This window comes from Mirounga leonina, unplaced genomic scaffold (genome assembly GCF_011800145.1).
Source record: "Mirounga leonina isolate KUSES-001 unplaced genomic scaffold, KU_Mleo_1.0 Mir_117, whole genome shotgun sequence".
In the NCBI taxonomy this organism is placed as follows: Eukaryota; Metazoa; Chordata; class Mammalia; order Carnivora; family Phocidae; genus Mirounga; species Mirounga leonina.
The window spans coordinates 6,152,052-6,178,070 of NW_023270274.1; the positions used below are offsets into that span (position 1 = coordinate 6,152,052).

Below are 26,019 nucleotides of genomic sequence, written 5' to 3' on the forward strand. Positions count from 1 at the left end.
GGCCTTCTAGAACTTAGCACAGAGCAGAGAGACATCTACAATTAGACTCTCGACTTGAGCAAGGTTTTCCAAAAGGAGTACAAGCAGGGCGCCTGGCTGGCTCAGCGGATTGAGGGTCCGACTCTTGATTTCAGCTAGGTCATGATCTCGGGATTGTGAAATGGAGCCCCGCTTTGGGCTCTGTGCTGGGCATGGAACCTGCTGATCTCTCTCTCCCTCTGCCTCTGCCCGCCCCCCCCCCAAATAAAAACAAAACTTAAAAAAAGGAATGCATGTGACAATCACACCTATAGCTTTTAGACCCATGTCCTGTCCCTTATGCTGGACAGGACTGTCACCTACAAAAGTACTTTGCACCTAGCAAAATGTATAGCATGTACTCAATACTCAATACTCCTAGCTGAATGGACACAGGAGTAAGCAGTAATAAAATGTTTGCTGAGGATCTGGCACTATGTGGTTAGCTATAAAACATATCCTTAATTTGAATGGAAAATTATGTCATGAACATCTCTTGGATGCACTAAGCCATCCCTTCAGCACAACAAAAATTGACATACTCTAATCAGAACTCATTACCTTCCTGCCAAAAAAAAAATCTGTTCTCGCTTCCACGTACAAGTTATCTTCAAAGAAGGCAAGCATTTACCTTTCTTCTGTCTCAACACCATTTACTGAATAATCAAGAAGGGCTTTCCCCACTGGATCTATAATCCCACCGTTTCTATTCTGTACCTTTATTTCTCAGATCCCATGAGTATGTTTCTCTCTCCTGGCTTCATGGCTTTGTCTATTCCTGTGTCAGTCTTGTAACATTTAAGCGCCTGCTACCTGACAAACAGTAGTGTGTTTTATACTGAAATTGCTATTCTCGAGCAATTACACTTCTAGGGAAATTTTTCAGTTCATCTCATTTCCCTCAAAACCCTACCTTGAGCAGCATAACACCTACAGATTAACTTGAGAGGAATTACCATCTTTATAATACTGAATTTTACCATCTAAATAACAAGATGTTTCTCCAGTTAGTGTTCTTTTATAACCTACAGTAAAGTTTTATAGTTTTCTACACAGAGGTCCTGTGCGTTTCTTTTTACATGTATTCCTAGACATATCATAGTTTTTAACTGCTTGTGAAACTAGGATCCTTTCTCTATATTTGCTAACTGGTTATTGCTGATATAAAGGGAAGCTACTCAATTATTTTACACTTCTTCTGTATCTATTTTCTGAGGCATGAAAGTCAAGACTTCAGTAGCTTTCCAACCTTTCTGCGAAAAGAAACTTCTATTAAGCACTGAGTCCCTTAGCGGCGCCTGGGTGGCTCAGTGGGTGAACCGTCTGCCTTCCGCTCAGGTCCTGATCTCAGGGTCCTGGGATCTAGCCCTGCATCAGGCTCCCCGCTCAGCAGGGAGTCTGCTTCTCCCTCTGCCCCACCTCCCACCCCGCCCCCGCTGTGCGTTCTCTCAAATAAATTTGTAAAAAAAAAAAGTGAGTCCCTTTTATCTGATCAACATTTTAAACATATCTTGAACTCATGCCTAACTACACACACACACACACACGCACATGCACACACAGTCATATACACACACAATATCAGTTTCCCGTGCCTCATGCAAGTAAGATTGCCCCGTACAAAAGAGCTCCCATGTGATTCCTCAGCAAGAGCCCAGCTTCACTTCCTGTGCTGCCAAATTCAGGGCAGCATGAGCTCTTAGGACAAAGCATGGTTCACTGTATTCAACTCTACCTTCTGCAGACATCCAGCATTTTGGATATTTACCCTCATTAGGATCAAGTTACGATCTTTTCTGCTCACGTGTTAAACACACTCAAGACTTCCAAATGCCTAAATATTTCATTAGGGAAAGAGTCTGCCTCTAGATGGCTTCTTTTCTGTCCTGTGTCCAGTTAAGAAAAAAAAGAGTCCTTCAACTTCTGCCAGATGGCCTCCTTCAGCTAATTTGTCTCTGCCTAATCTTTATCAGTTTACTGCTGATGGTCAAATGTTTCCTCCTAAGGGATAAACATTACACTGGGAGTTTTTTTATCAGGTTGTCCATCTTTAACATGCTATGTTGTTTTTCTTCCACATACTTAAACATTTTAAATTATATTTAAATATTGAAATGAAATTTTAAATTTCAGCAGCAAAATACTTAAAACCATGTCATATAAAGCTATTTTTAAACATGCGTCTTGCTCTTCCTGCAAACTGCCCTCTAATTTGTGGGCCACGTAAATACTCTTTTCCAATAGGATGTGAGCAGCAGTGGTGAGGAGGCATGCCCTCCCTTTGCTCATCAACATAATCACGAGGATTCCAGAGATGCTGGAGGAGGTGAAGCCCTGAGAAAGAAGCTTCCCTAAATGCGTGTGTGAAGCAAAGGGTCCCTCCTTAGAGGACTGCCACGTGACTGAGAAATAAACATGTGTTATGCTGAGCCACTGAAACTGTGTTGTTTCACAACAGCAGTTGGCCTATCCCCAGCTAGAGAGTAGTAGTAAACAAGAGTTTAGAATGTCAGGTAAGAGAAATAAGAAAGGTAACAACTGAGATCAAACCAAAGGCGGGTGGTGAGGGCCCAGCAAACAGTGCGTCATGCAAATCCATACTCACGCCGACCGCAACCGTGACTTCAATTTAGCAACATTGGATTACTTTTTAAATCTGGCAGTTTAAAAATATAAGCAGCACGATATTTTTTAAATGAAGTAGTATGTGGAATCCCAAATATAAGCTAGAGACACAGAGCAGTTGTGGCTGAAGTAAGACTGGAGGGCAGAGCCTTGCCTGCTTAGCGCCCCCGGTACGTGGCTACAGTATCCGAGCACTCAAGAAGGCAATTTGAAAATTCATGACTTTACAGTATTAACTTCCAGATGCTCATGTTAACATTTCTGTTATCAACATGCATAAACTGAATTAGTCAAGAGTATTCTTTTTGTTTCTATTTCATACCAAATGCTTAATTCATTTCTAAATTCATTATAACGCAAACACTAAAGCTATGATGTCATCTCTTAGATTGCACAGCTTTGCCCACATTGCTCAGGTTGTTCTGCATTGTTTGTTATTCTCCTCCCCCATTCTTCTCACTGTATTGTCTTTCTTCTTTACTAAGGTATTATTATTATTGATTCAGTAAGTGTTTATTTAATGCCACTATGTGCTAAGCACGAAGGATACCCCGATGAACAAGACCAGTAGGGCAACTGCTCCCAGGAAGCTTAAACTAAGTGATCTTGACTCTTGTAAGCATTCACAACTAGTTCCTACTTTCATTATACCCTAACGACAACATGCGACCTGGCTGACGTCTTCAAGTTCTGAAGATTTTCAGTAGCCCAACATATTTACCAATCCTGCCTATTAGCTCTTTTCCTGCAAGAATATCTATTATTTATAAGCTCGATCACCAGCATCTATTCTCCTTTTCTGAATTCCAGATATATTTCTCTATTCTACTCAACATATCGCTAATTTAACTAGTTTTTTTAGTGTATTTTATCAGTTCGTTTTGGCTTGGTTTTGTTTGTTCTTTTGTATGCAACCTCCTTTCATCCAAATCCGTTTTTAAGTCAGTTTTAAAAAAATAAAATCTACTTGAATCCCATTAAGGAGAAAAAAAATTTCATCTTTTAAAATTCTCTTGTTTCACAGCAGTAATTTTTCTCTAAGCTCATACAACTTTGGTCCATTTTTAATGTTGAATTAACTGTTTTTCATAGATGCCATGATATATTTTATTTTTTTCACTTTGCTTATCCTTAGCAGAGGTCCCTTTAGAAAGATGGTGAGCACATTGGTCCTTAGGGACTTGGACTACATTTATCTTGGAGCAGACATTTAATCAGTTTTGTTACAGGACAAAGAGTACCACAGAGGAACTACCTCCCTTTTGAAGGAGCAAAAAGGCAAAAGTTATTTCCACAACTCAGTTGAATACTAGACATAAGAATATAGAACATTCCATAAAAGTGAAATGCATACAAGTAAAATACATACTCAAGTGTCTTCTCTAGGAAATTCAGAAGACAAGGTGAGGCCAAGGACCTCTGGTCCAAAAAAAAATCTCGGGGTATTAAGAAGCAAGAAGAAGTGACCAGATCTTATACAGAAGCTGGTGAATGACTACGCAAAAGAGGCTCAGGAGAACAAAGAAAGAAACAGAGAGTCAAGGACAGACTCCAAGGGGCTGGTTTTCAATAGTTACAACTGATGACAGAAATTTCCATGAAATTAGAGAATGCTTCCATTATCAGAATGCCATACAACAAATTTAATTGCTACATATTTAGAAATTGTATATAAGTCAACTTAAAAGGACAGGTTATTTTTGTGACTTATACAGCACCATAAAAGACCATGTTACAAGATGAAAACATCTAAATTTGGGGCGCCTGCTTGGCTATATTGGTTAAGCATCTGACTCTTGATTTCAGCTCAGGTTATGATCTCAGGGTCGTGAGATCAAGCCCCGAGTCAGGCTCCTCACCCAGTGGGGAGTCTGCTGGATATTCTCTCTCTCTCTCTCTCCCTCTGCCCCACCCCCCACTTGTGCTCACTTTCTTGCGTGCACTCTCTCAAATAATCTTTAAAAAAAAAGAAAATGTCTAAATTCATAGAATTTTCAACTAAAACATGTCGATCACTTTTCATTTTAACTACTAAATGCACCATATGTTGTCCTTTCATCAACATGTTAGAATAGATAAAACAGGCTATTGAGTCAAAGTGTTACTCTTACCCTGAAAAATCAGCAGAGTATTGTCCATAATCAAAGATATAGACTCTAGTAATTTGGCACACTGTGAGGTATCCCAAAGCAAACACAAAACAATATCTGGAAAACAAAAATAAACTAGATTAGTGAAAATAAAAGATTCATTTTGTTAAAAAATACATTTTAAAGTAATTTATTAACCATGATTCAAAATTTAAATGGTTCAAAAATTAAATATTTCCAGATCTATTCCACAAATAGCTTTCTTCAATAAACCATAAAAACTCTTTACTAGTATCTGCTTTACTTTTGTAAATTTTGTACCATCTTCAATGGTAGATATATCTAATTACTGCTTTTATTAATTTTTTCCTTCTGAAAGACCTTCATGAACCAAATTATATATATGAAAGTCATATTCACAAGTATAAAACTGTGAGTACTGGTATTTCTATTTTTTTTTTTTTAGAAAACACAATTTGGCCCAAAAATATTTGGGCCAAATAAATTATACATTAAACAAATTCTTAATAGGATTTTAAAAACTTGTTCTCAACATTATAAAATCATTCATCCTTAGTGTGGATCAGGTGGCATTTGCTCACATTTTATAGGTGTGAACATTTAGTGATTTTCACATTCTCAAGGTGCTTGGGACAGAGTTACAATAATTAAACACATAGTATGGAAAAGAATTTACATATCAATATGAAAAGAACAGAAACAGATTCTAGAACACATAACACTGCACAGGATGAAGGCTGAAGTGCAAATGAGCAGGGAGAGATTATCATCTAAACAGTTAACAATATAATTCTAGATAGACTAAAGAACTACTGTCAGCAGAAAAACCAGAACACACAGGAAATGTGGATAAATATCCAGACATTCTCAAATTGGGGAAGGATTTCTAAACATTGATCACATAGAAGAAATCAATAGGAAAAACTCAATATATTTGGTTACTTTAAAATCTTAAGTTTCCTGCATAGGCAATTTCAGGTGGTTTTATGAAAGAAATCTTTTAAACTTGGGGCGCCTGGGTGGCTCAGTCAGTTGAGCGTCTGACTCTCGATTTCAGCTCAGGTCGTGATCTCAAGGTCCTGGGTGTGAGCCCCGCGTTGGGCTCTGTGCTCAGCGAGGACTCTGCTAGAGGATTCGGTTTCCCTTTTCCTCTGCCCCTCCCGACTTGCCATGTGTACACTCTCTCTCTCTCAGATAAATATTTTTTTAAAAAAAGAAATCTTTTAAACTTTAGACAAATAGGTAATTTTGATCTACTTGAATTATTCCTGGGGAGGGGGGTGGAAGGAGGATAGCTTCCTAATTCAAATGTTTTACAAAACTAATATACTCCTGATAACTGCATCTGACAAAATAGCACACATGCATACTCACACACAGAGTGCTGACAAATCAAACTTAAAATAATGTCTAAAAATCATGTGGCTGACTGTGTTTCCCAAGGATGACCACAACAACATCTCCCATTTCATATGCTCTTCTATAACCCTACCTTCTGCTCCCCTCATTACGAACAAGAGTCTATTTCTCTATCCACTTTGAATCTGGGTTGGCCTTCCAGCTCCTCTGACCAGTAGGTTACGGCAGAAGTAATACTTTGCTAGTTCCAGGCATAGCCATAATTAGCCTGGCACTTTCTACTTCTTGCCTTTTGGAAGTTGACTGTCATGAAAGAAGTGTGACTATTCTGAGACCACCACATGGAGAGGCTCTGGAGGATGAGACACCATGCAGAAGAGAGTGAGACAGACAGACACCAAATCGTAAGACGTGTGCGTGAAGAAGTTGATGCCATATCAAAAAGAGACGATCTATCCAGTTGAGCCCTTTCTGAATTCCCGACCCACAAAATTATTAGGAAAATAATATACCTATTTGTTTTAGGCCAACACAGTTTGGTGGAGTGGTAGAATCAGAACAGAATTTGGTAAGTGAAAATGGGGTGCTACCATAATAAAAATCTGGAACACAGAGCACAGGCTTGAGGACTGGGTACAGATGGGAAGTGTAAAGGCCTTAAGGAGATTGCTAGTGAAGATCTGAAGGGCAGTAAGGAAATTGTCACTGGAAGCTACAGAAATTGGCTAACACTGCTGCTCAATCCAACATGGAAAACAGAACACATACCACTAAAAATGCCAACTGGTTCCTTCCAGATGCATACAATAAGGTATGGATATAAAGAGATGAACTAAAAATGAGCAGTATTCAGGTTTTTAGCAGAATTTAGAAAAAAAAGAGAGCTCAGGATAATCTTTCCAGTCACAAAATACTCTCAAAGATTTCACAGTAAAGATGAAGTGAAGAGTATTCTTTAATGATACCTCAGAAGATGTAAGGGCACATCTTTAGAGGACCTCTCAGAAAAAAAACAACAGTTTCCAAGAATCTTAAGGTTAAGCCTCTTAGACTCTCTGCTAGACAAGAACGTTTTCAAGAACCTGGAGGATGCTGTCCCACAGACTTTCAGACCACAGTAAAAGAAGATGGTCTAAAAGAGGCCGTGGGTGTGGCTTCTGTCTAATGCAGGAGATTCAAAGACATAGGAAGCCCACATGAGTCTTTAAGAGAATTATACGAGACTGGATGAAAAGGGAGAAGCAGTTCAAAATGAAGAGATCTTTCTGTCCCCAATTATCTACTGGTAGGTAGCAGGCTAAGAAAGCTGTTCAACCACAAAATCTGGCCATTTCTTGTATAAAAGGATAGCTCAGGGTGCAGAGAAAGAGCCACAGAGAACAACTCACAGGGATGAGGTGGGGCACTACTCAAGGAACGGGTAAGAGGTGTCCATCTGGACTTCACAATTGCTATGGACCAGAGATTGCTAAGAGACTTACATTCCTCTCCTCTCTTAACAGAAAGATCTACTACAGTTACCCTCTCACCGTTCACCGTTGTATATCGGCTACTGGGGGGAAGGAGACAAAAACTTCCCCATTGGTCCTCACACGAAGAAGAGCTTAATTTGAGGAACCACAATGAAGAAGCCCCATCCACAGTAGACCCAACTTAGATGAACAGATGGAGGTGTCAAGCTGGATGCAATAAGGAGGTGACACTCTGGGGTCTTGGGAGGAAGAGAGAAAATTTTTATGCAGGACGTATGTATATTGTGGGGGCCAAAGGACTGTCTCCAAATTGCTGCCCCCAGTAAAAACCCTCCTGCACATGTAGCTCCAAACAGCAAGAGATGGAATACAATCCTCTTCCCCTTGGAAGGAGCTGGACTTAAGAACCTGGTTTACCGACAGAATATAATGGAAATGACTTCCTGAAACTTCAAGGCCCCAGTCAGAAGAAGTCTTGCAGCTTCCTCCATCTCATTCTTGAAATGCTTGTCCTTAGCATACTCTGAGCCCAGCCATCACACGTGAGCAGACCAAGCCCACACGGAGAGGTAACAGTCCCAGTCAACAATCCCAGCTGATCTCCCAGCCAACAGTCAACTTCGACTGAAGGGAACCATCTTGGATGTCAAGCAGTCAAGCTTTCAAATGACCACAGCCCCAGCCAACACGCAATAGCACCCACATAAGTCCTTGAGCAAAGATTGTCCAGCCAAGTCTAGCCAACACACAGAACCATGAAAAACAATAATAAACTGCCGTGAAGCCACCGAGTTTGAGTGGTTTGCCATGCTGCAAAAGATAGCCAAAATAATTCCTCAGTAAAGAGTTTAGCGTACTACAACTAATGGTAATTTAAAATAAAATATCTTGATCAGGTAGGGCTTATTTGATAAATGCAGGTATGAGTCACTATAAAAGGACTAGTGATATCTATCATCATAGTGATGTACCAAAGGGAGAAACAGTTATAGTCAATACAGAGAACGCCATCTAATAAAATTTAACAATGTTTCCATGTAAGAATTAGAACTCTCAGCAAACTAAGAGAGAAGGATGCGTTCTTAACATATAAAAAAAATTGTCAGAACACTCGGTACTTTGTCAGCCCTGAGACACTACTAAATCCTGGGGGAAAGCATATGGAAGTTTCTGAAGTGGGAAAGAAGTAGGATATGTGTTAGTTTGGATGAACTTAATCTTAGACTTACTCTGAAAATTCAAATAACATAAAGTCCACTCTTCTCAAATTAATCTCTAAATATAACATCATAATCCCAATCAAAATCCTAACAATACTTCCAGCGGAACTTGACCAACTGACTTTCAAGGTCTCCTGGAAAACTAAACAAACATATGATGAGGAGGACTTGCCCGATCCCTGCAGATAAAAGAACATGTCACAGTGATTTATAATGTAGTATTGTTTCATAAACAGATCAAAAGATTAACCAAACAGAGAAGAAGATTCAAAAAAAGACTCATCCAACTGCAAGTTTCTGTTTATTAAAAGCTGGCATATGAAATTAGTGGGAGAAGGATGAATGAGGTAAATGAGGTTTAAAAGTTAGCTTTCTTTTCAGAAATAAAAATAGTTTCCTGGTTCGCACTACACACACACATACAAAAATCCAGGTTAATGTAAAAAAAAAAAAATAGGACAATAAAAAGTACCAAAATAAAATACAGAGGAATATCCTCAAAATCCTGGCATGGGAAAATCCTCATAAGCATGACAAAAATCATAAATGCCATGAAGATAAAGTCTGACAAATATTTACCATATAAACACTGGAAATTTCTATAGGACAGATGACAGAAAATTAAATAACAGAAATTGTTTACTACACGTAGATGAATATCTTTAGCAAGAAAATTCCACAAATCAGTAAGAAAAGGATTAAGAAATCAAGTGAAAATGGATGAGAATGAGAATGAGTAAATAATAGAGTTAAAAAAAATTATAAAGTCAGACCATTTAGAAAAATAAATGAGGAGTGCCTGGCTGGCTCAGCTGGAGGAAAGGATGACTCTTGATCTCAGGGTCATGGGTTCGAGACCCATGTTGGGTGTAGAGATTACTAGAAAAAATAAACTTAAAAAAAGAAAAGAAAAGAGATTCAAGATAAGGAATGATCAGGAAATCATAATAATAATCCAGAAATGCATATTAGAATTAGGGGCACCTGGGTGGTTCAGTCAGTTAAGGGTCCGACTCTTGGTTTCAGCTCAGGTCATGATCTCAGGTTGTGAGATCTAGCCCTGCGTTGGGCTCCACACTGGGCGTGGAGTCCACTTGGGATTCTCTCTCTCTCCCTTTGCCCCTTCCCCACCCATGCCCTGGTCAAGTGCTCTAAATAAATAAATAAATAGATAGATAAATAAAATGATAATACTTCTCCAATATCACTGGCAAAGTTTAAAAATAGGCAATATCCAGTTTGGGTAGGGAAAACAGGCATTCTCAAATGTGGTTGGTGGCGATGAAATTTTAAACAGCCCTTTTTTTGGTGAGTGATTCTGCAGTATACGTCAGAATTTGTACATACTCTTTGAGGGGCCAATTTCACTTTCTGGAGTCTATCCTAAAAAACAAAAATACTTACATATATTTACAAAGATCTACACATAGATACTCACTAAAGCACTGTATTTAATGATGAATAGTATCTCCAATACGATATTAGTTAAAATAAGTGGAAATAATAAATAGAAAGCCCCACTATGGAATTCAGTAATAGTGAGTAAGGGGACATCTATATGCACACACAACGAAGGTCAGTTAAGCAGAAAAAGTGAACTAAAGAATAATCCCATTTTAGGTACCAAAAACCTAAAGATACACAGATGTAACCACATATTATACACACGTTTGTGTGTATATAAACATACACTGATATGTCATGGAGAAAGTTCTAGAACACAACTGTAGCAGACACTCTAAGCTGACTCACTCAGTGTGCACCTCTGTCTCCATTGTCCCCTGCTTTCCTCTACTAGAGAGGTCAAAGAGCTAAATATTTAACGCCCAGCCTCTTGCAGCTAGAGGTGGCATGATGCACAGATCCTGCCTGTGACGCGTATGCAGAAGTCTGCGGAGGTTCCTGGAAAAGACTGAGATCTGTGCTCTCCGCTAATGTCTCCACTGGCAAGAGTGTTCCAGATCTAGTTCATACCAGCTCATGAAAGCTGTTAGTTTAAGAATTTTTGTAAACTGGTGGTTAAACACAGCCATTATTAAAAATTAAATGTGAACATAAAACAAAGTAAATAGTATTACAAAGGCATTAAATATTCAAAACTCATCACCTCAATTCCTTCTTATCATCTGCCGTCTTCTGTGCTCTGGAGGCTATTCACATATCCAGCATCTGCCTGATGGAATGCTCTAGAATGGTGAGCTACCAAGCATTTCTTCCCAAACCCATTCAGGGACTTCAAGTTAGTCACTTCAAGGCTACCAGGATAGAAGCATTTACACTATAAAAACTGGCAAACACTAGAAACTTTCTTGATCATTTAAACCAAGGATCAACAAACTAAAGGCTGTAGACCAAACTCTGCTTACTGCCTGGTTTTGTAAGTAACGTCTTACTTGGCCACACCCATGCCCGTTTGGGTACACGTATCTGTGGCTTCCTCTGCCTTCCAACAGCATGGCTGAACGGCTGCAACAGCAACTGTAATGATCCTCAAGGCCTAAAATATTTAGGGAAAGTTTACTGACCTGAAGTAGAATTAAAATGCTGAACAAAAAGACAGGGGGAATATGATGAAGAAAATGCTAGTAATGAACATTAAACTTTTAAAAGGGTGTCATGACTACAGCCATTGTATTGAACAAGAAAGGAAGAGGAAATAGTCTCCCATTATGCAAAACCTATTACTGAGGCAGCAAAGAAGTTGCTCACACATGGACAGATGAGTGAAGTTCCAATATACATCTTCCTTGTCTGATTTTCATCTCACTCATTAATATAAACAGAAATATCAACCAACATTCAAATTAGAACTGCCTTCATTTGTCCACGATATAAGCAACTTCTTTACTGAACTGGATGGTAACCATTTATTTGTAGTCTGATTTTGTCAAATCATGGATGAAGTGCAACCACAGGTGAGCCTTGTAAGAGTTTGGCAAAAATTAATGGAGGCATTCTGTAAGAATCGACTGGCTCTTTTTACAATTTACAATGAAGAGTACTGTATATTTCATTATTATTTGTAAATTATGTACTATCTTTCCACTGCATCAGTAAAATTTATAATAAATTTGCATATGTGTATTTATGCATCTTGTTTCCCCAGAAAGCCCGTTACTTGCTAACACTCCCAGCATATCACTGACTAGCCACATGTGGTTACGGAGCACTTGAAATGTGGCTAGTCGAAATTGAGATGTGTTATAGCTGTAAAACACACTCTGCTTTTTGAAGCCTTCACCAAGAATTTAAGATCTCTCATTAACATTTTTTATATGACTGTATTTTGTAATGACAATGTTTTGGATATATTGGGTAAAATAAAATATATTATTTTTTCCTTTTTAAACTGCTGAGTGTTGGAAAATGGAGAATTACATCTGTGGCTCACAATGTATTTCTAATGTATGGTGCTAGATAATTTTCCTGAAAACAAAAAAGGGTAGAGACAGCTTGTGTGGCTTTTCACACTTTTGAATTCTTTCTGCCCAGAAAACAGATCTAATGGTTGTTGTAGCAACCACCTTGCCCCGTGAGGTGGCAAACAGGCTCAGATAGCACAAAAGAGCAAGAGAAGAGTCCTGCTTCTTTAATGACACGATGAGCTGCTGCATTGGCTCTGAACAACCTAATCCAGCAAGAATCCCAGGTGGTGATTTCTGTCCCCTATTATCTGCCACTGAAATGCATTTCGAGCTGATGGCAAAGCACATTTAACTTCTGTTGTTTTGTTCTGAGTTAGACTGCAGGACGAGGTGACGGGGCAAGCCCATGACTTTTCACACTCACAAATCAGCAGAAGAAAGCGGCATATGAGCCAGTGCGTATGTGCCTGGTATTATCGTAGGGGCCATGCTCAAGGCGTGAGTTCCACTGAGTGCCTTCCAACAGAAAAATATACATGCAAATACACTCCAGGCAGAATGGACCTCGATGTAAATAATGGCCCCATCACTCTTTATTATGCCTACCTGTGACAGTGCAAGAGTTACTTTCAAAAGGCAGACACACAGGGATCCTGACGACCCTAGCTCGATAACTGTGATCTTGTCCTTCTTGTAACTGCCTGATTTATGGGTAGGCATAAAACTTAGGTCTGGTCAGTGACACTTGACCCAGAGCGTCTGGAAAGTCTTTGCTCCTTCCTGAAGTGTAACTCTTGCTATCGTCATGTCTCTAAGTGCAGCGTCACCTTTAGCTTGTAAAAGGAGCCAGCCTATGGACAGTCAATACATTAGGATGGCAAAAGAGGAAAGTTAAGTAGAGCAAACAGTAGAGCTTTTTGATGCCCTGGTTAGCCTGGGTTGCTGAACTAGCCAAAATGAGCTGCCTTGCCTCATGGCTTCTTGCTTTGAGAGGTAAAGCTTTCTATACTGCTCACACCACTATACCACCATGAGTTGGGATTTCTGCTGTTTGCAGCCCACAGCATCCTGATATAATTATTACTCATAACAAAATTAAAGCAACAGCATTTGAAGAACTCTAGAACAGAACATTTTCTTATTTGTTGAAAGTTGAATTACTGCCTCATTTCAAAAAGAGAAATCACATCTAAAATATTTATTCATTTAGATATCAGCTACAGAGTGGAGACTGTTCAGGAAAAAAAAAAAAGAGAGAGAGCTCAGGGACTATGGGATTAATGACCAGAAATGCTGAGGGGAAATGAAAAAGAATTCTTCCCAAATGAGGAAAACAGGTAACATCACCAAAAGGTTCAAAATCCTAATGAGAGCAAAGACAAAATCGAACAAATGAGTAATTGTTTTAACGTGCTGAAATCAAATTAAATTGTTCGCTTTTCCAAGGTGCATGAGTTCAGATGACGTTGGTTTTCGCTCAGCTTCAGAAAAGCCTTGCACATCTGTATTCTAACTCACTGTCTTCTCCTTATTTTGCTTTTCCCTCTGTCTGTATTTTCCCAGACTCTGTTTGCTTATACTTTGGGCTTGAAATTAGGTACTTACAGTTAGTTGTGAAACCCTGAAACTTTGCTCTTCTCTTTCAAACACACTGTTGGCTAACCTGTAGTTTTTGCATTTCTATATAATATTTGAAACAGCTCTAAAAACACATGAACACTATAAAAAAAAAAAGGCATATAAGCAAACAGGGTCTTGGAAAGAATACACAGAGGGGGAAGGCAAAATAAGGAGAAAGTCAAGTCAGTATTCTTATATGTAAGTCTTGTGCAAAGTTAGTCACGTGGATCAATAAGCAGAGTCGAATCCAGAAATAAAGCCACACATATAGATGAGTTGCAATCTAATACAGAAAAGATGATATTTGCAATTAACAATGCTGGGACAAATGGATATATGAACAGAAAAAAAGTTAATTTCAATCTGTAACTCATAACATACACAAAAATTAGCTCAGAATGGATCAGTGATCTAAGCCTAAACAATAAAACTTCCAAAAGAAAATGTTCATAATCTTAGGGTAGATGAAGATTTCTTAGAAAAGACACAAAAAGCTCTAAACTATAAAATAAAAAACTGATAAGGTGACTTCAAAATTTCCAAGTTCTGTTCCTCAAAAATCACCACTAAGATAACACTTATCATGATGAGCCTGGAGTAATGTATGGAAGTGTTCAATCACTAAATTGTCCACCTCAAACTCATATCACACTGCATGTTAACTATACTGGAATGAAAATTAAAAACCTAATTTAAAAAATCACCACCAAGAAAATGAAAAGGCAAGTCACAGATGAGGAGAAAATACTCCTAATTCATAAAACTGACAAAAGACTTATCCAAATATAAAAAGAACGAATTGTAAAATAATAATAAAGTTCGAGTTAGAAGATTTGAACAGACATGTACCAAAAGATGTCCAATTTGTCAATCAGCCCAAGAGAAAACGCTTGACATCATTAATCATGAGAAATCTGAATTAAAATCATAGTGAAGTACCGCTAAACACCCATTAGAATGACCGTTGAAAAGTACGATAAAACCAAGTGTGGTTGAGACCATACAGCAGCAGGTACCCTCACACTTCACCCGTGGGAATGAAAATTCATGGAACCACTCCGGAAAAGTTTGGCAGTTTCTTATATAATTAAATATACTTTCACCCTATGTCCCAAAAATTCTTCTCCTGCTGCACACATGCAAGAGAAATTAAAACATATATCCATCGAAGACTTGTACAAAAATGTTTTAGAAGTTTTATTCGTAATAGCCCCAGTTCTGAAACAACCCAAATGTCCATTAATAAACAAGTGAAAGGAAACAAATTATGGTACATACATTCCGTACAATGGAAAGTCACTCAGCAACAAAAGGAACAATCTGTTGATAAACACAACGACATGGACGAATTTTAAAACATTAAGCTGAGTTAAAAAAAAAAAATGGGGGGCAGACACAAGATTACATACTATAGAGTTCCATTTATACAAAATTCTAAAACAGGCAAAACTAATCTCTAGTGACAGAAAGCAGATCACTGGTTGCTGAGACGGAACAGGACTGATTACACAGGGAAAGGAAGAAATTTTGGGAGATGAGTAAAAATGTTCTCTACTTTGATTTGCATGGTGGTTACAGTTTATGCATTTGTCCAGTGTTAACTACGCTGGAATTGAACTGAACTGGTGGTTTTATTTTGTTTTAGGTAAATTATACCTAAAGTTGATTAGAACTTATTTTGAAACAAACACATTGTATACAATCTCCTTTGTGTATTCCTCCTCATCCTGGGGCCCCAGGGTTTGCTGTTCTTTTCCAGGGATACTGATTTCCAAGAGGATGTCACCCCGCCCCATGATTTCACATACCTTCTGTATACTGATAGCTCCCAGATTCTCAAGCTCCAGCCTAGATATGCCTCCTAATCTCCAAACTCAAACAACCAACAAGCTACTTAACATCACTAGGTGTTGCCTAGTAAGTCAGTCTTTGGAACTTAACATGTTCCAAGTAGAAATCCTGATCCCACCAAAACCACCTTTTCCCTAGTTTTCTCCATCCTGGTAAACAGCACCATCTCTCATGCAGTTGCTTTGCCCAAAAAAAACTGAAGTCATTTTTTATGTATATTTGTGATTCCCATCCCCATATCCCAGATCTCCAAATCCATCTTCATATCGCATATCATTATGACTCATATCTATACCCAAATCTAACTGCAAATATACACTGGATTGAGTAATTCCCACTGGGAGCGGGTCTGGGCCTGGACTGATGTAATAGCATCCTGATTAGTCCACCTTCCCCTGCTCCCTCCCTAGTCTGTTATAAACACTCCATCCAGACTGCTCAAGACTCCCCAACAGCTGCCCACCACCCCTATAACAAAATCCAAGTTTCTTCAAGAACTTTTGTTAACCCAGGATCTAATTTTTTTTAAAAATAAAACTTTTCTTTGGTTCTACTGGATGAATGATATACATTCACAGAGACTTTTATTTTGATTACAACCAAGAAGTAAGAACTACTAAAGACTGATAACATTAGGGGCGCCTGGGTGGTTCAGTTGGTTAAGCGACTGCTCAGGTCATGATCCTGGAGTCCCGGGATCGAGTCCCGCATCGGGCTCCCTGCTCCGCAGGGAGCCTGCTTCTCCCTCTGACCCTCCCCTCTCTCATGTGCTCTCTCTCTCTCATTCTCTCTGTCTCAAATAAATAAATAAAATCTTTAAAAAAAAAAAAGACTGATAACATTAGGACATTACTGATCCTAGAGAAGCCCGGCAACACTGAAAGCACCCATCACATGTGTGCACAGGCAGATCACAGAAATTCCAGCAATTCAGGGGGAAGGACAAGTTAATTACCATCAGTGTTGTCTGAAGTTGGCCATGATTTTCAACTGGTGCTATTTTTGCATTAACTAATTTGGTGAGATAGGGCTCCATTTCACTTTAAAGATATTTTGTTCTTGTATAATTGCTTGTTGCTAAACCATCCTTGGTCTAGCTGGTGCCTCTCCCTCTGTCTCCTTGGCACTGCTGGGTGGAAACACGATGCTGACAGCAGCAGGCTCAGGTTAAAACTGCTAGTGGGTCACAAAAGACTTTAAGTCAAGGATCTAGTTTTATTCAAACTGGTATCTTCAAACCTTACCTCTACGTGCTGGCACATAATCCTCAAGCCCATAGGTTATCGTTTAATTTTGAAAAGAGATTCCACTCAGTTTAAACAAACACCTGTAAGTAATTCTCCAAGCCTACATATCAAATCCATTTCTCTCAAAATCAATCCCAAAATTTCTATCCACAATTATACATTTCTACTCCCAAAATACACCATTTCCAATTAAATAACTACAATTCACCCAATCTAGCTAGCCTTTTTATTTTTTATCTAGCTAAACAGCAATAAACATAAGCCAAGAACTAAAAATTAAATATTGGTGGGGTGCATTAGATTTAACTCTAAAGATGCCACTACTGGGAAATGCAGACAGAAAAGTACTCAATAAATAATTTATAGGAGCAGAGATTTGGAAAGATCACTGCCTGAAAATTATTCATATTTTCTATTTTAAAAAATTATGATTAATCAAGTTTGTCTGTTTTCATTTAGTGGTTTTTATGTGGAAAGCGACCTGAAGAATTGTTTTTCTATGCAATGGCATCTGAAAGTCAAGTCAACATCCCAAAGGGGGCTCACCTCTTCTTTTGTCCCTATTTATAAGAAAGTCGTACGTGCACAGAGTTTCAAAGTCAAAGGGCATGACATGCTCGTCACGACAACCGTGTGCGGGCCCACACACCCACTCTCCTGGACCAATCCCTGGATGGGCAGGACGGGCACGCCCCTCGACAGCACCATCCTCTGCATGCACTTCGGGCCTCAGCTCTCCCAACACCTTCATCTCTGACTTTATACCTCGGACAGCGGACAGCTTACTATCACTTTGGTGGAGTTTCAGGGAAATGTGTGTGTTTAATCTGCCACAGACAACTAGCCATCGCAAAATTCTGCCTTAAGGCCATTATCAAAATGTCAGGTTTCTAAAATCTTTTTGATAATTTCCTGAATTTTATTCTAATAATCCAATTATACATTTAATGGACTTTTAATAAATGTGTTACCTTTCTCATTTTTTTTTTTCTGCACGCAATAGCATATTCTAAGATACACTGTTTCTGCTCAAGTGTTAGAATTAACAGTTTAATTTATCCTCAAATAGCCAACAAGTGATAAATCAACTATCCAGCCATGTGGTCTAAGAACCAAGTTCCAAAGCTCCTTCCACTATTACCACATTTATAAACACACCCTCTTAAAGGTAACAATGGCCAGGGACGCCTGGGTGGCTCAGTCGGTTATGCGTCTGCCTTCGGCTCAGGTCATGGTCCCAGGGTCCTGGGATCGAGTCCCGCATCGGGCTCCTTGCTCAGCAGGGAGCCTGCTTCTCCCTCTCTCTCCCTCTGCTTGTGCTCTCTCTGTCAAATAAAGAAAATCTTTAAAAAAAAAAAAAAAAAAGATAACAATGGCCATTCTTCACATTTTAAGATCACATGTCTTATCTTTTCCTAGAGTTGGTTGTTAAAGACGTCTTTTGACTCAATACACTTGCCTTCTATAGAGGAATAGAAAGAAGAGAAAGATACAAGTCAGGGATGTTGTCACAATGTTTGAGAGCCAATCACCAGTAACAGTGCTGGCTTTCAGAGGATTAGCTCCAGACCAGTTACTTCCATCTCAATGCATCCATGGTGCTCCCTTTAGAATAGCTTTACCGCACTTTGTAAACACTGGTTTCTTAGCTGTCCACAACCTTCACAACACTGAGCTAAACCATCCTCAAGGAGTTTGACAAAGAGAAGACATTCTCTCCAGTTCTGCTGGGTGGGACACGTGCATGCGAGTGAATGGTGGTGATGAATACGGGGTATGGAAGAATTAGTGTGAAAAGATCACCACCGGCCAGAAAGGGAACGGAAGGCTCCTCCCAGGATGACAAAGTCTATGTCGGCTCCAACACAGAACAAGAGTGACAGAGAAGACGGTGCTTCCCAGTTAAATTGAATGTGTCGAGCCAAGAGTCAGCATACCATGCCATGGCCAGAGTGACACTTATCTAGCAAAAACTGGGAAAAACAACAGGAAATAAGCTTAGTTGGTAAAACAAGGTTCTAAGTATTCTGAAGGGCATGGATTTCTTGAATATGAATATTTTGGGTATTCTCCTGTAGGCATTCAAAGGTTTTTGAGCAAAGAAGTAATAGGATGAAATAGTTATTTGGAGAATAATAAAGACTAATCAATGTATATGATGGATGGTAAGAAAAAGGAAGTCTGGAAGTCACAAGTATGGTTAAATACTTCTTTCAAGGCCCTGGCTAAGGGAGAGAATGTGAAAGAAAGTGCTAAGGATTTCCAAGGAAAAGTATAAAGAACTCCAACTTTTTTTTTTTTAAGATTTTATTTATTTATTTGACAGAGAGAGAGCAATTGAGCACAAGCAGGAGGAGCGGCAGAGGGAGAGAGAGAAGCAGACTCCCCGCTGAGCAAGGAGCCCTATAGTGGGCTGGATCCCAGGATCCTGGGATCATGCCCCAAGCCGAAGGCAGATGCTTAACCAACTGAGCCACCCAGGCGCTCCGAACTCCAACTTTTTATAACTTCTTCTGCCTATAAAAACTGAGAAGAACAGGTCAAGGTTTTATATTTGGGTGTCTCAAGAAAACAAAGAAGTTGATTCTGGAGTAAAGAAACCCAGGTTGGAACGCTGGTTTGACCTCTTCTGGCTGTGACTTAAGAAAAGTTGCTTGAACAGAGCCTCAGCCTTCTCTTATTTAGTAACAATTTTCCCCCTGGAAGATTTCATTCAATTCTAAGGTATGAAAGCTTTTACCGCAATCACCAGACTCATCTGACTGCGAACCTCACACTGCCATGAGCGTCTAATAAAGGCTCTCCTGCTGAGTTGAGTTGCAGAGCCAGCATGTTACTCCTACACCTCATACATAACACCCAACACCATCCCACCAGCTGCTCAAGCCTCCAGAAGCCAATTCCTCCCTTTTTTTCATGCCCCACAGCCAATCCTCAATCCAGTCCTTAGTCCTGCCTCTACAATCTACCCCTTTGTGTCCACCTCTCTCTCCACAGTACCTTCCAGGTCCGAAGCGCCCAACATGTCTTGTCTGGTTTCCCGATCCCTTTGGAAGCTCCTGCTACACGTTCCCTGGAACAAGGCCATCTACCCAGCAGCTGGAGCCATAGTCTGACAAGGTATGTCTCTCTGCTCAAAATTCGCTGGTGGGTTCCCACTGTACTTGCAACTACAATCTGGCCCAGCCTGCCTCTCTGAGTTCATCTCATAGCACTGGGGATCTTGCTCACAAGGCACAAGCCTGGGCCTCTCTCGGGTCTCTGACTACACCAAACACTCCGAAGAACTGGGCACGGGTCGCTCCCTCCCACTCATGGGCTCTCCCAATGCTTCTGTGAATGGCTGGCTCACGCACATTAACTCTCTCCAATATTTCATTCATCTCTCTCTCTGAAATAACTTCGCTTCGATATTTGTTGACCCACCTGTCGTCTGCCTCCCGCCAAGTAGCACTAACTCCAGGATGGCAGGCTCAGCATCAGTCTCTACCTGGAGCAGACTATGGCACAAAGCAGGAACTCGGATGTTTGAGTACTTGTTGACTAGAGCCCCATACTCCCAATTTTTAAATTGGGCTGTCTTAGTATTGAGTGGTAAAAGTTCTTTATATATTCTGGATGAAGTCCTGAATCACATATATGTGTTGCAAATATTATCTCCCAGTGGCTTGCCTTTTTATTGTTTTAAAAGTGTCTTTTGAAGAGGAAAAGGTTTTCATTCTGATGAAGTACAACTAGTCAATTTTTTGTGGGGGCCATTCTTTGAGGGTCATATTTAAAAAGTCTTTGCCTAACCCAAAGTCATAAAGAGCTCCCATATTTTCTTCTAAAGTTTTATGGTTTTAGGTGCCACGTTTAGGTCTATGATACATTCTGAGTGACTTTTTATGTATGGTGTGAGGTAAAGGTATACTTTTACTTCTTCACATATTCAATTGTCCCGGCACCATCTATGGAAAAGACCATCCTCCCCCACTGAATGGCCATGGCACTTTTGTTGAAAATCAATTGACCATAAAAAAATAAAGGGTTTGTTTCTAGACTCTCAGGTTTGTTTCAGTGATATATGTGCCCATCCTTACACTATTATCACATCTTTATTACTCTACCACAGAGTACAACAAACTTTGTTGCTTTTTCAAAAAAATTTTTGTTATTCAAGGTCCTTTGTATTTTCATATACATTTTATGATCAGCCTGTCAATTTCTACTTAAAACACTTTCCGAAACTTTTGTGAGAGATTACCTTAAATCTGTAGATCAGTTTGGGGAGAACTGCCATCTTAACAACATAAGCCTTCCAACCCATGAATATGAAATCTCTCTCCATTTAATCTTTTTTTTTTTTTTAAAGTAAGTTCTACACCCAACATGGGGCTTGAACTCACGACTCCATGATCAAGTCACGTGCTCTTCTGACAGAGCCAGCCAGTCAGCCCCATTTAATCTCCTTTAATTTCTCTCAGAGATGTCTTATAGTTTTCAAGTGTAGTTGCAAGTATTTTATTCCTTTTGATGCAAGTTCTAAGTATTTTATTCCTTTCGATGCTACTATGAACGGAATTGCTTTTGTATTCTCATTTTTGGACTATCTGTAATATATGTAACATATAATATATATATATAATTGATTGTGTCTCCTGATCTTATATCCCAAACTCATTAGTTCTGCAGTGTTTTGTATAGCCATTCTATCACTTGTTCAGTTACTGTTTGCAAGATATATCATATCCATTCTTACTTTCAAGCCGTTGGTGTCTTCTCTTCTAAAGAATGTGTCTTGCAGATAGCATATGATTAGGTCCTTTCTTTTTTTTATCCCATCTGCCTTTTGATTCACATTTAATGTAATTACTGATGTGTTTAGATTTACATCTGCCATTTTGCTATTTGATTCAGGTATATCTCGGGTCTTTTTTGTTCCTCCTTTACTGACTCATTTTTTATTAAAAAATATTTGGTAGCGTATTGTTTTAATTCCTATGTTGATTTTTTTTTTCATTGTACATTTTTTAGTTATTTTCTCAGCGATTACTCTAGGGATTACAGTATGCATCTTATCACTCTCTTTCAGATTAATGGTGACTTAATTCTGATAAAATACAGCAAGTTTGCTGTATTTCCTCCCTCGTCTTTTATCCTACTATTGTCACATATCTGGCATCTATATATGCTGTAATCCTAATAATACAGTGTTATAATTATGCTTCATACAGCCCTTTAGATAAATTAAGAAAATGTATATGTACACCATCTTTTATATTCACCGCCCACATTTACCATTTCTGGAGCTCTTCACCTCTTCCTGTGGATTCCAATTACGATCTGTTATATTACCTTTCAACCCAAACAACTTCCTTTAGAATTTCTTGGGGCGCCTGGGTGGCTCGGATGGTTAAGCGTCTGCCTTCGGCTCGGGTTGTGATCCTGGAGTCCCGGGATCGAGTCCCGCGTCGCGCTCCCTGCTTGGCGGGGAGTCTGCTTCTCCCTCTGACCCTCCTCCCTCTCCTGCTCTCTGTCTCTCATTCTCTCTCTCTCAAATAAATAAACAAAAATCTAAAAAAAAAATTTCTTGTAAGGCAGGTCTTTGAGTGTCTGGGAATGTCTTTATTTCACCTTCATTTTTGAAGGATAATTTTGCTGGCTATAGAACTTGTGGTTGAAAATTTTTTCTTTCGGCATTTAGAATACATCATTCCACTTCCTTCTGGCCTCCATTGTTTATGGTAAGAACTGCACTGTTCCTCCTTAGATAATTTCTCCTGCTGCTTTCAAGATGTCCTCATTCTCGCTGTCTTTCAACAGTGTGATTACAATGTATCTTAGTGAAGATCTGCTTGTTTATCCTACTTGGGGTTTGCTGAGCTTCTTGGATCTGCAGATTTATAGTATTCATCAAATCTGGGATACTGACGGACATTATTTCTTCAAATGCTTTTCCTTTTTCTACTCTCCTTTGGGAGCACTGACTACGCACATGTTGGTGTGCATGATGTTGCCCCACAGAAACTGGAAGCTGTTTGCATTTCTTCAGTATGTTTTATATCTCTTTGACAGACCGGCTAGTATCTACTGATCCACCTCTAAGTTTACGGATTCTTTCTCTGGCCATCACAAATCACTATGTTGCACAGCCAGTATGTTTTTCATTTCAGTTACTAACTTTTCAACTCTAGGATTTTCATTTGGTTCTTATGAATAGTTTCTATTTCTTTAGTGATATTCCCTATTTGTTGACTCATGATTATCATAGCTTCTTTTATTTCTTTGAACATATTTATAATAGCTGCTCTGAAGTCTTTGGTAAATTCAACATCTGGATCTATTTAGAGGCAGTTTCAGTTGACTGCCTTTTCCCTGTTTGTCCTAATTTTTTGTTTAGAACTGGACATAGTAAATAATATAGTAACTCAGTTTTTATTTATTTATTTTTTTCTTCAGCATTTTTGTGCTGTGTTCTTTTTTAGCTCAGACTTAATCTGCTGGCTCTTTCTCACCATGGTATGCAGCAGCTGATGTCTCTGCTCAGTTTTTTAAATACTTGGGTTTTATTTTTCAGTCTCGCTCTAGGGGTTACCCGTGTCTGCAGAGCTCAGTGGTCAGAGCTCGTGTTCCAACACCGTCAGCCAGTAAGGCACTGACGTCTGCCACTGTATCTACACGTGGGTTAGAGAACTCGTTCACAGAACTCGTTCACAGCTCGTGCCCTCCCGCAGGCCCTCGCAGGCCTCCCCTACGCCCGGATGCAGCCTCCAGGCAGCCAGTGTAGCATGGGGACCTTCACAAGCCCCTTTATGGCTCTCTTATTTCCAGTGTCTCCCGATTAGACGTATGCTCCACATCTGCAGGACAGCAGAGCTGGGAGGCATTCTGTGTTCGCCACTGCGTGAGTTTCCTGCCCTCTAAACCAAGTTAGCTGCTTCTGGCATTAAAGCTGCTGTGTCCAGGGCCAGCCCTGCACTAACAGGATTTCTCTGCTAAGGAGTGAGGAGTGGAGGGAACCCCAGGCAAGAATACCACCGGTTCCCACTATTCTTTCTCCAAGTTTAGCAGTTTCTTTTAATGAATAAATGCTTCTCAAAATGTTGTTTGCTTCTGGTCAATTTCCAGAGCCCTAAAATGGTTTTGATGAGTTTGTCCAGTTTTATAGCTGTTTTAGTGGGGGGAGAAAATTTGTCAACCTCTTCATTCCTCCATGGCTGGAAGTCCCATCAGTTAGAACGTGTTCTGGTAGGCTAGCACAGAAACATTATATGTGTGAGAGGTAAATTAAACTTCCAACATAGACCCAGAAAAGAAGAAACTTACCTATACCTAGTGAAGTCTTAATGGCAAGAGGAGATTGCCAGACCTCCCTAGAAAGAGTGAACTGAGTTCTGTCAAAGGGAAATCATCTCTATATTTACTACTCTAACAGAAGAATTTTTAAAACACTAAAAAACCACCTGCTTTACCAGCAGAAGGCAGCCATGCCATCTTCACATAAGATTCAGAGGTCCCTCGTTGTGTTTGCCGTCACGTTAAGCAGCTGCTGTCCTTTGTAGGGTCAAGTAACCACCTCTTCAGGATCCCCACTTTAAGGCTTCTCCCTGAGTACGGAATCTGGTCTTTGGTGACCAGAACACACTCTTGATTCCTTCCTAGAGACCGGCAAGTAATTTTATGTTCTTTAAGAAAACGCCACTGTCCCTGGGAAGTCCGGGCTGGCTGAGTGATCTACCCTGCCTTTCTGACCAGGTGTCCTCTCAGCCAGGACAAAGAGACTGCACTGAGTTACAAATATAATAAAAGTCATGAGGGATTTCGTGTGTTCTTTTATGAAACCTTATTCAAAGAAAAAAATGGAAAGGAGCTTAGCTGTATTCACTAGACTAGACACAAATAGTGACAATGATACATCAAGTCACTCCATTCTTTCCTGTTCTCACTTTGTTTACAGATGACTGAAAGGAACCAAACCACCCAGCTATTGTTCAGCTTAAAAAAAAAAAAAATCCAACTTTTGCTCCCACAACTGGTTCAGTAACATAAAGTCACTTAATTGTTCTTCTCAAAGTTGACTCAAATGTACAAATAAAATTGGGTTTTGGCTGTTGGCATTAAGCAAGATTATTTTATCTTTCAAAATGTAGACTTTTATAATTTACATCGAGATTTAAGACCTTTGGATTTTAGTTCAAAATATCATCTGATTAGTAGTCCCCCACCTCAGCCTCTCCTAGTAAGTCAATCAATTTGCATAAACTTAAAGCTTTTAATAACATCAGGAACTACATCTGGCAGACAATGTAATGACAGAATCTTGGGAGCAACTGAGAAAGATAATTATCCACAAAAAAACACATCCAGATTTCAGCCTGTTCTCTATGCTACTAAAACCAGGACTCTGAAAAAAAACAAATGTTTGGAAAAGGCTTCACATCACCCCTACCAGTTCCCAATTCAAAGATCTTGGGCCCCTACCAAGAAGAAGATTAGGAACCTGTCACTCCCTGTTCCTCAGGGGCTGCATTTTAATATAGGGTCCTGACCTCCCTCCCCACCCACACAAAAGACCACTCAGCTTTCTTCTATTAAACTTCAGAGTGAAAAATTTATAGGAGGAAAGCGGGGGGAAAAAAGTGATTCAATTAATTCTTCAAAGCTCCTAAAAGCAATAGAAAGACTGTCAATTACAGTTTTCCATCATCCACATTTTGTCTCATAATACCAAAGATCTAAAAAGTAGGAATAGGAAGAAGACACCCCCAGAGCTGAGTAAAAGCTGAGCTGGTCAGGCCTTCTCAGACACTGGGACCTGGAAGAAGAGGAACAGACTTCAGTCTGCCTTTGGCTGTAGGTTTGAAAAAATGGTCAGCTCATGAGCAGAGGCCATTCAGATACACATCCCAGTCACTAATGCTGTCTGGCCAGATTCTGAGGACACAAAATCTAATACAGCTCAGTCCCTGTCCTCTCAGGTTCTAAGTCCAGTAGGGGGGTGAGTGCATACCAGGTAACACACGCCTGCACCCGCCCCACACCACCCAAGGGGCTCTGTGTATCACTAAACCTGATACTCATGTACTTTCACATTTTAGCATCTCTGAAATCAAGAATGCTCTCCCAACTGACAGCAAGTAATCCTCGTT

The 26,019-nt window shown here is 39.6% G+C and overlaps 1 protein-coding gene across 5 annotated transcripts in view; it reads right to left on the reverse strand.

Annotated features, from left to right (window-relative positions):
• Positions 1-26,019, reverse strand: part of LOC118007297 (lysophospholipid acyltransferase 2) — a 118,193-nt gene that overhangs the window by 28,234 nt on the left and 63,940 nt on the right. For 4 of the 5 annotated variants that reach the window (XM_035000317.1, XM_035000318.1, XM_035000321.1 and 1 more), the window contains exon 4: positions 4,755-4,850. The exons of the other annotated variant lie outside the window; for it this stretch is intronic. In XM_035000317.1, the coding sequence (XP_034856208.1) occupies positions 4,755-4,850 (96 nt within the window). The remainder of the gene's footprint in view (positions 1-4,754; positions 4,851-26,019) is intronic. 5 annotated transcript variants of the gene reach the window in all.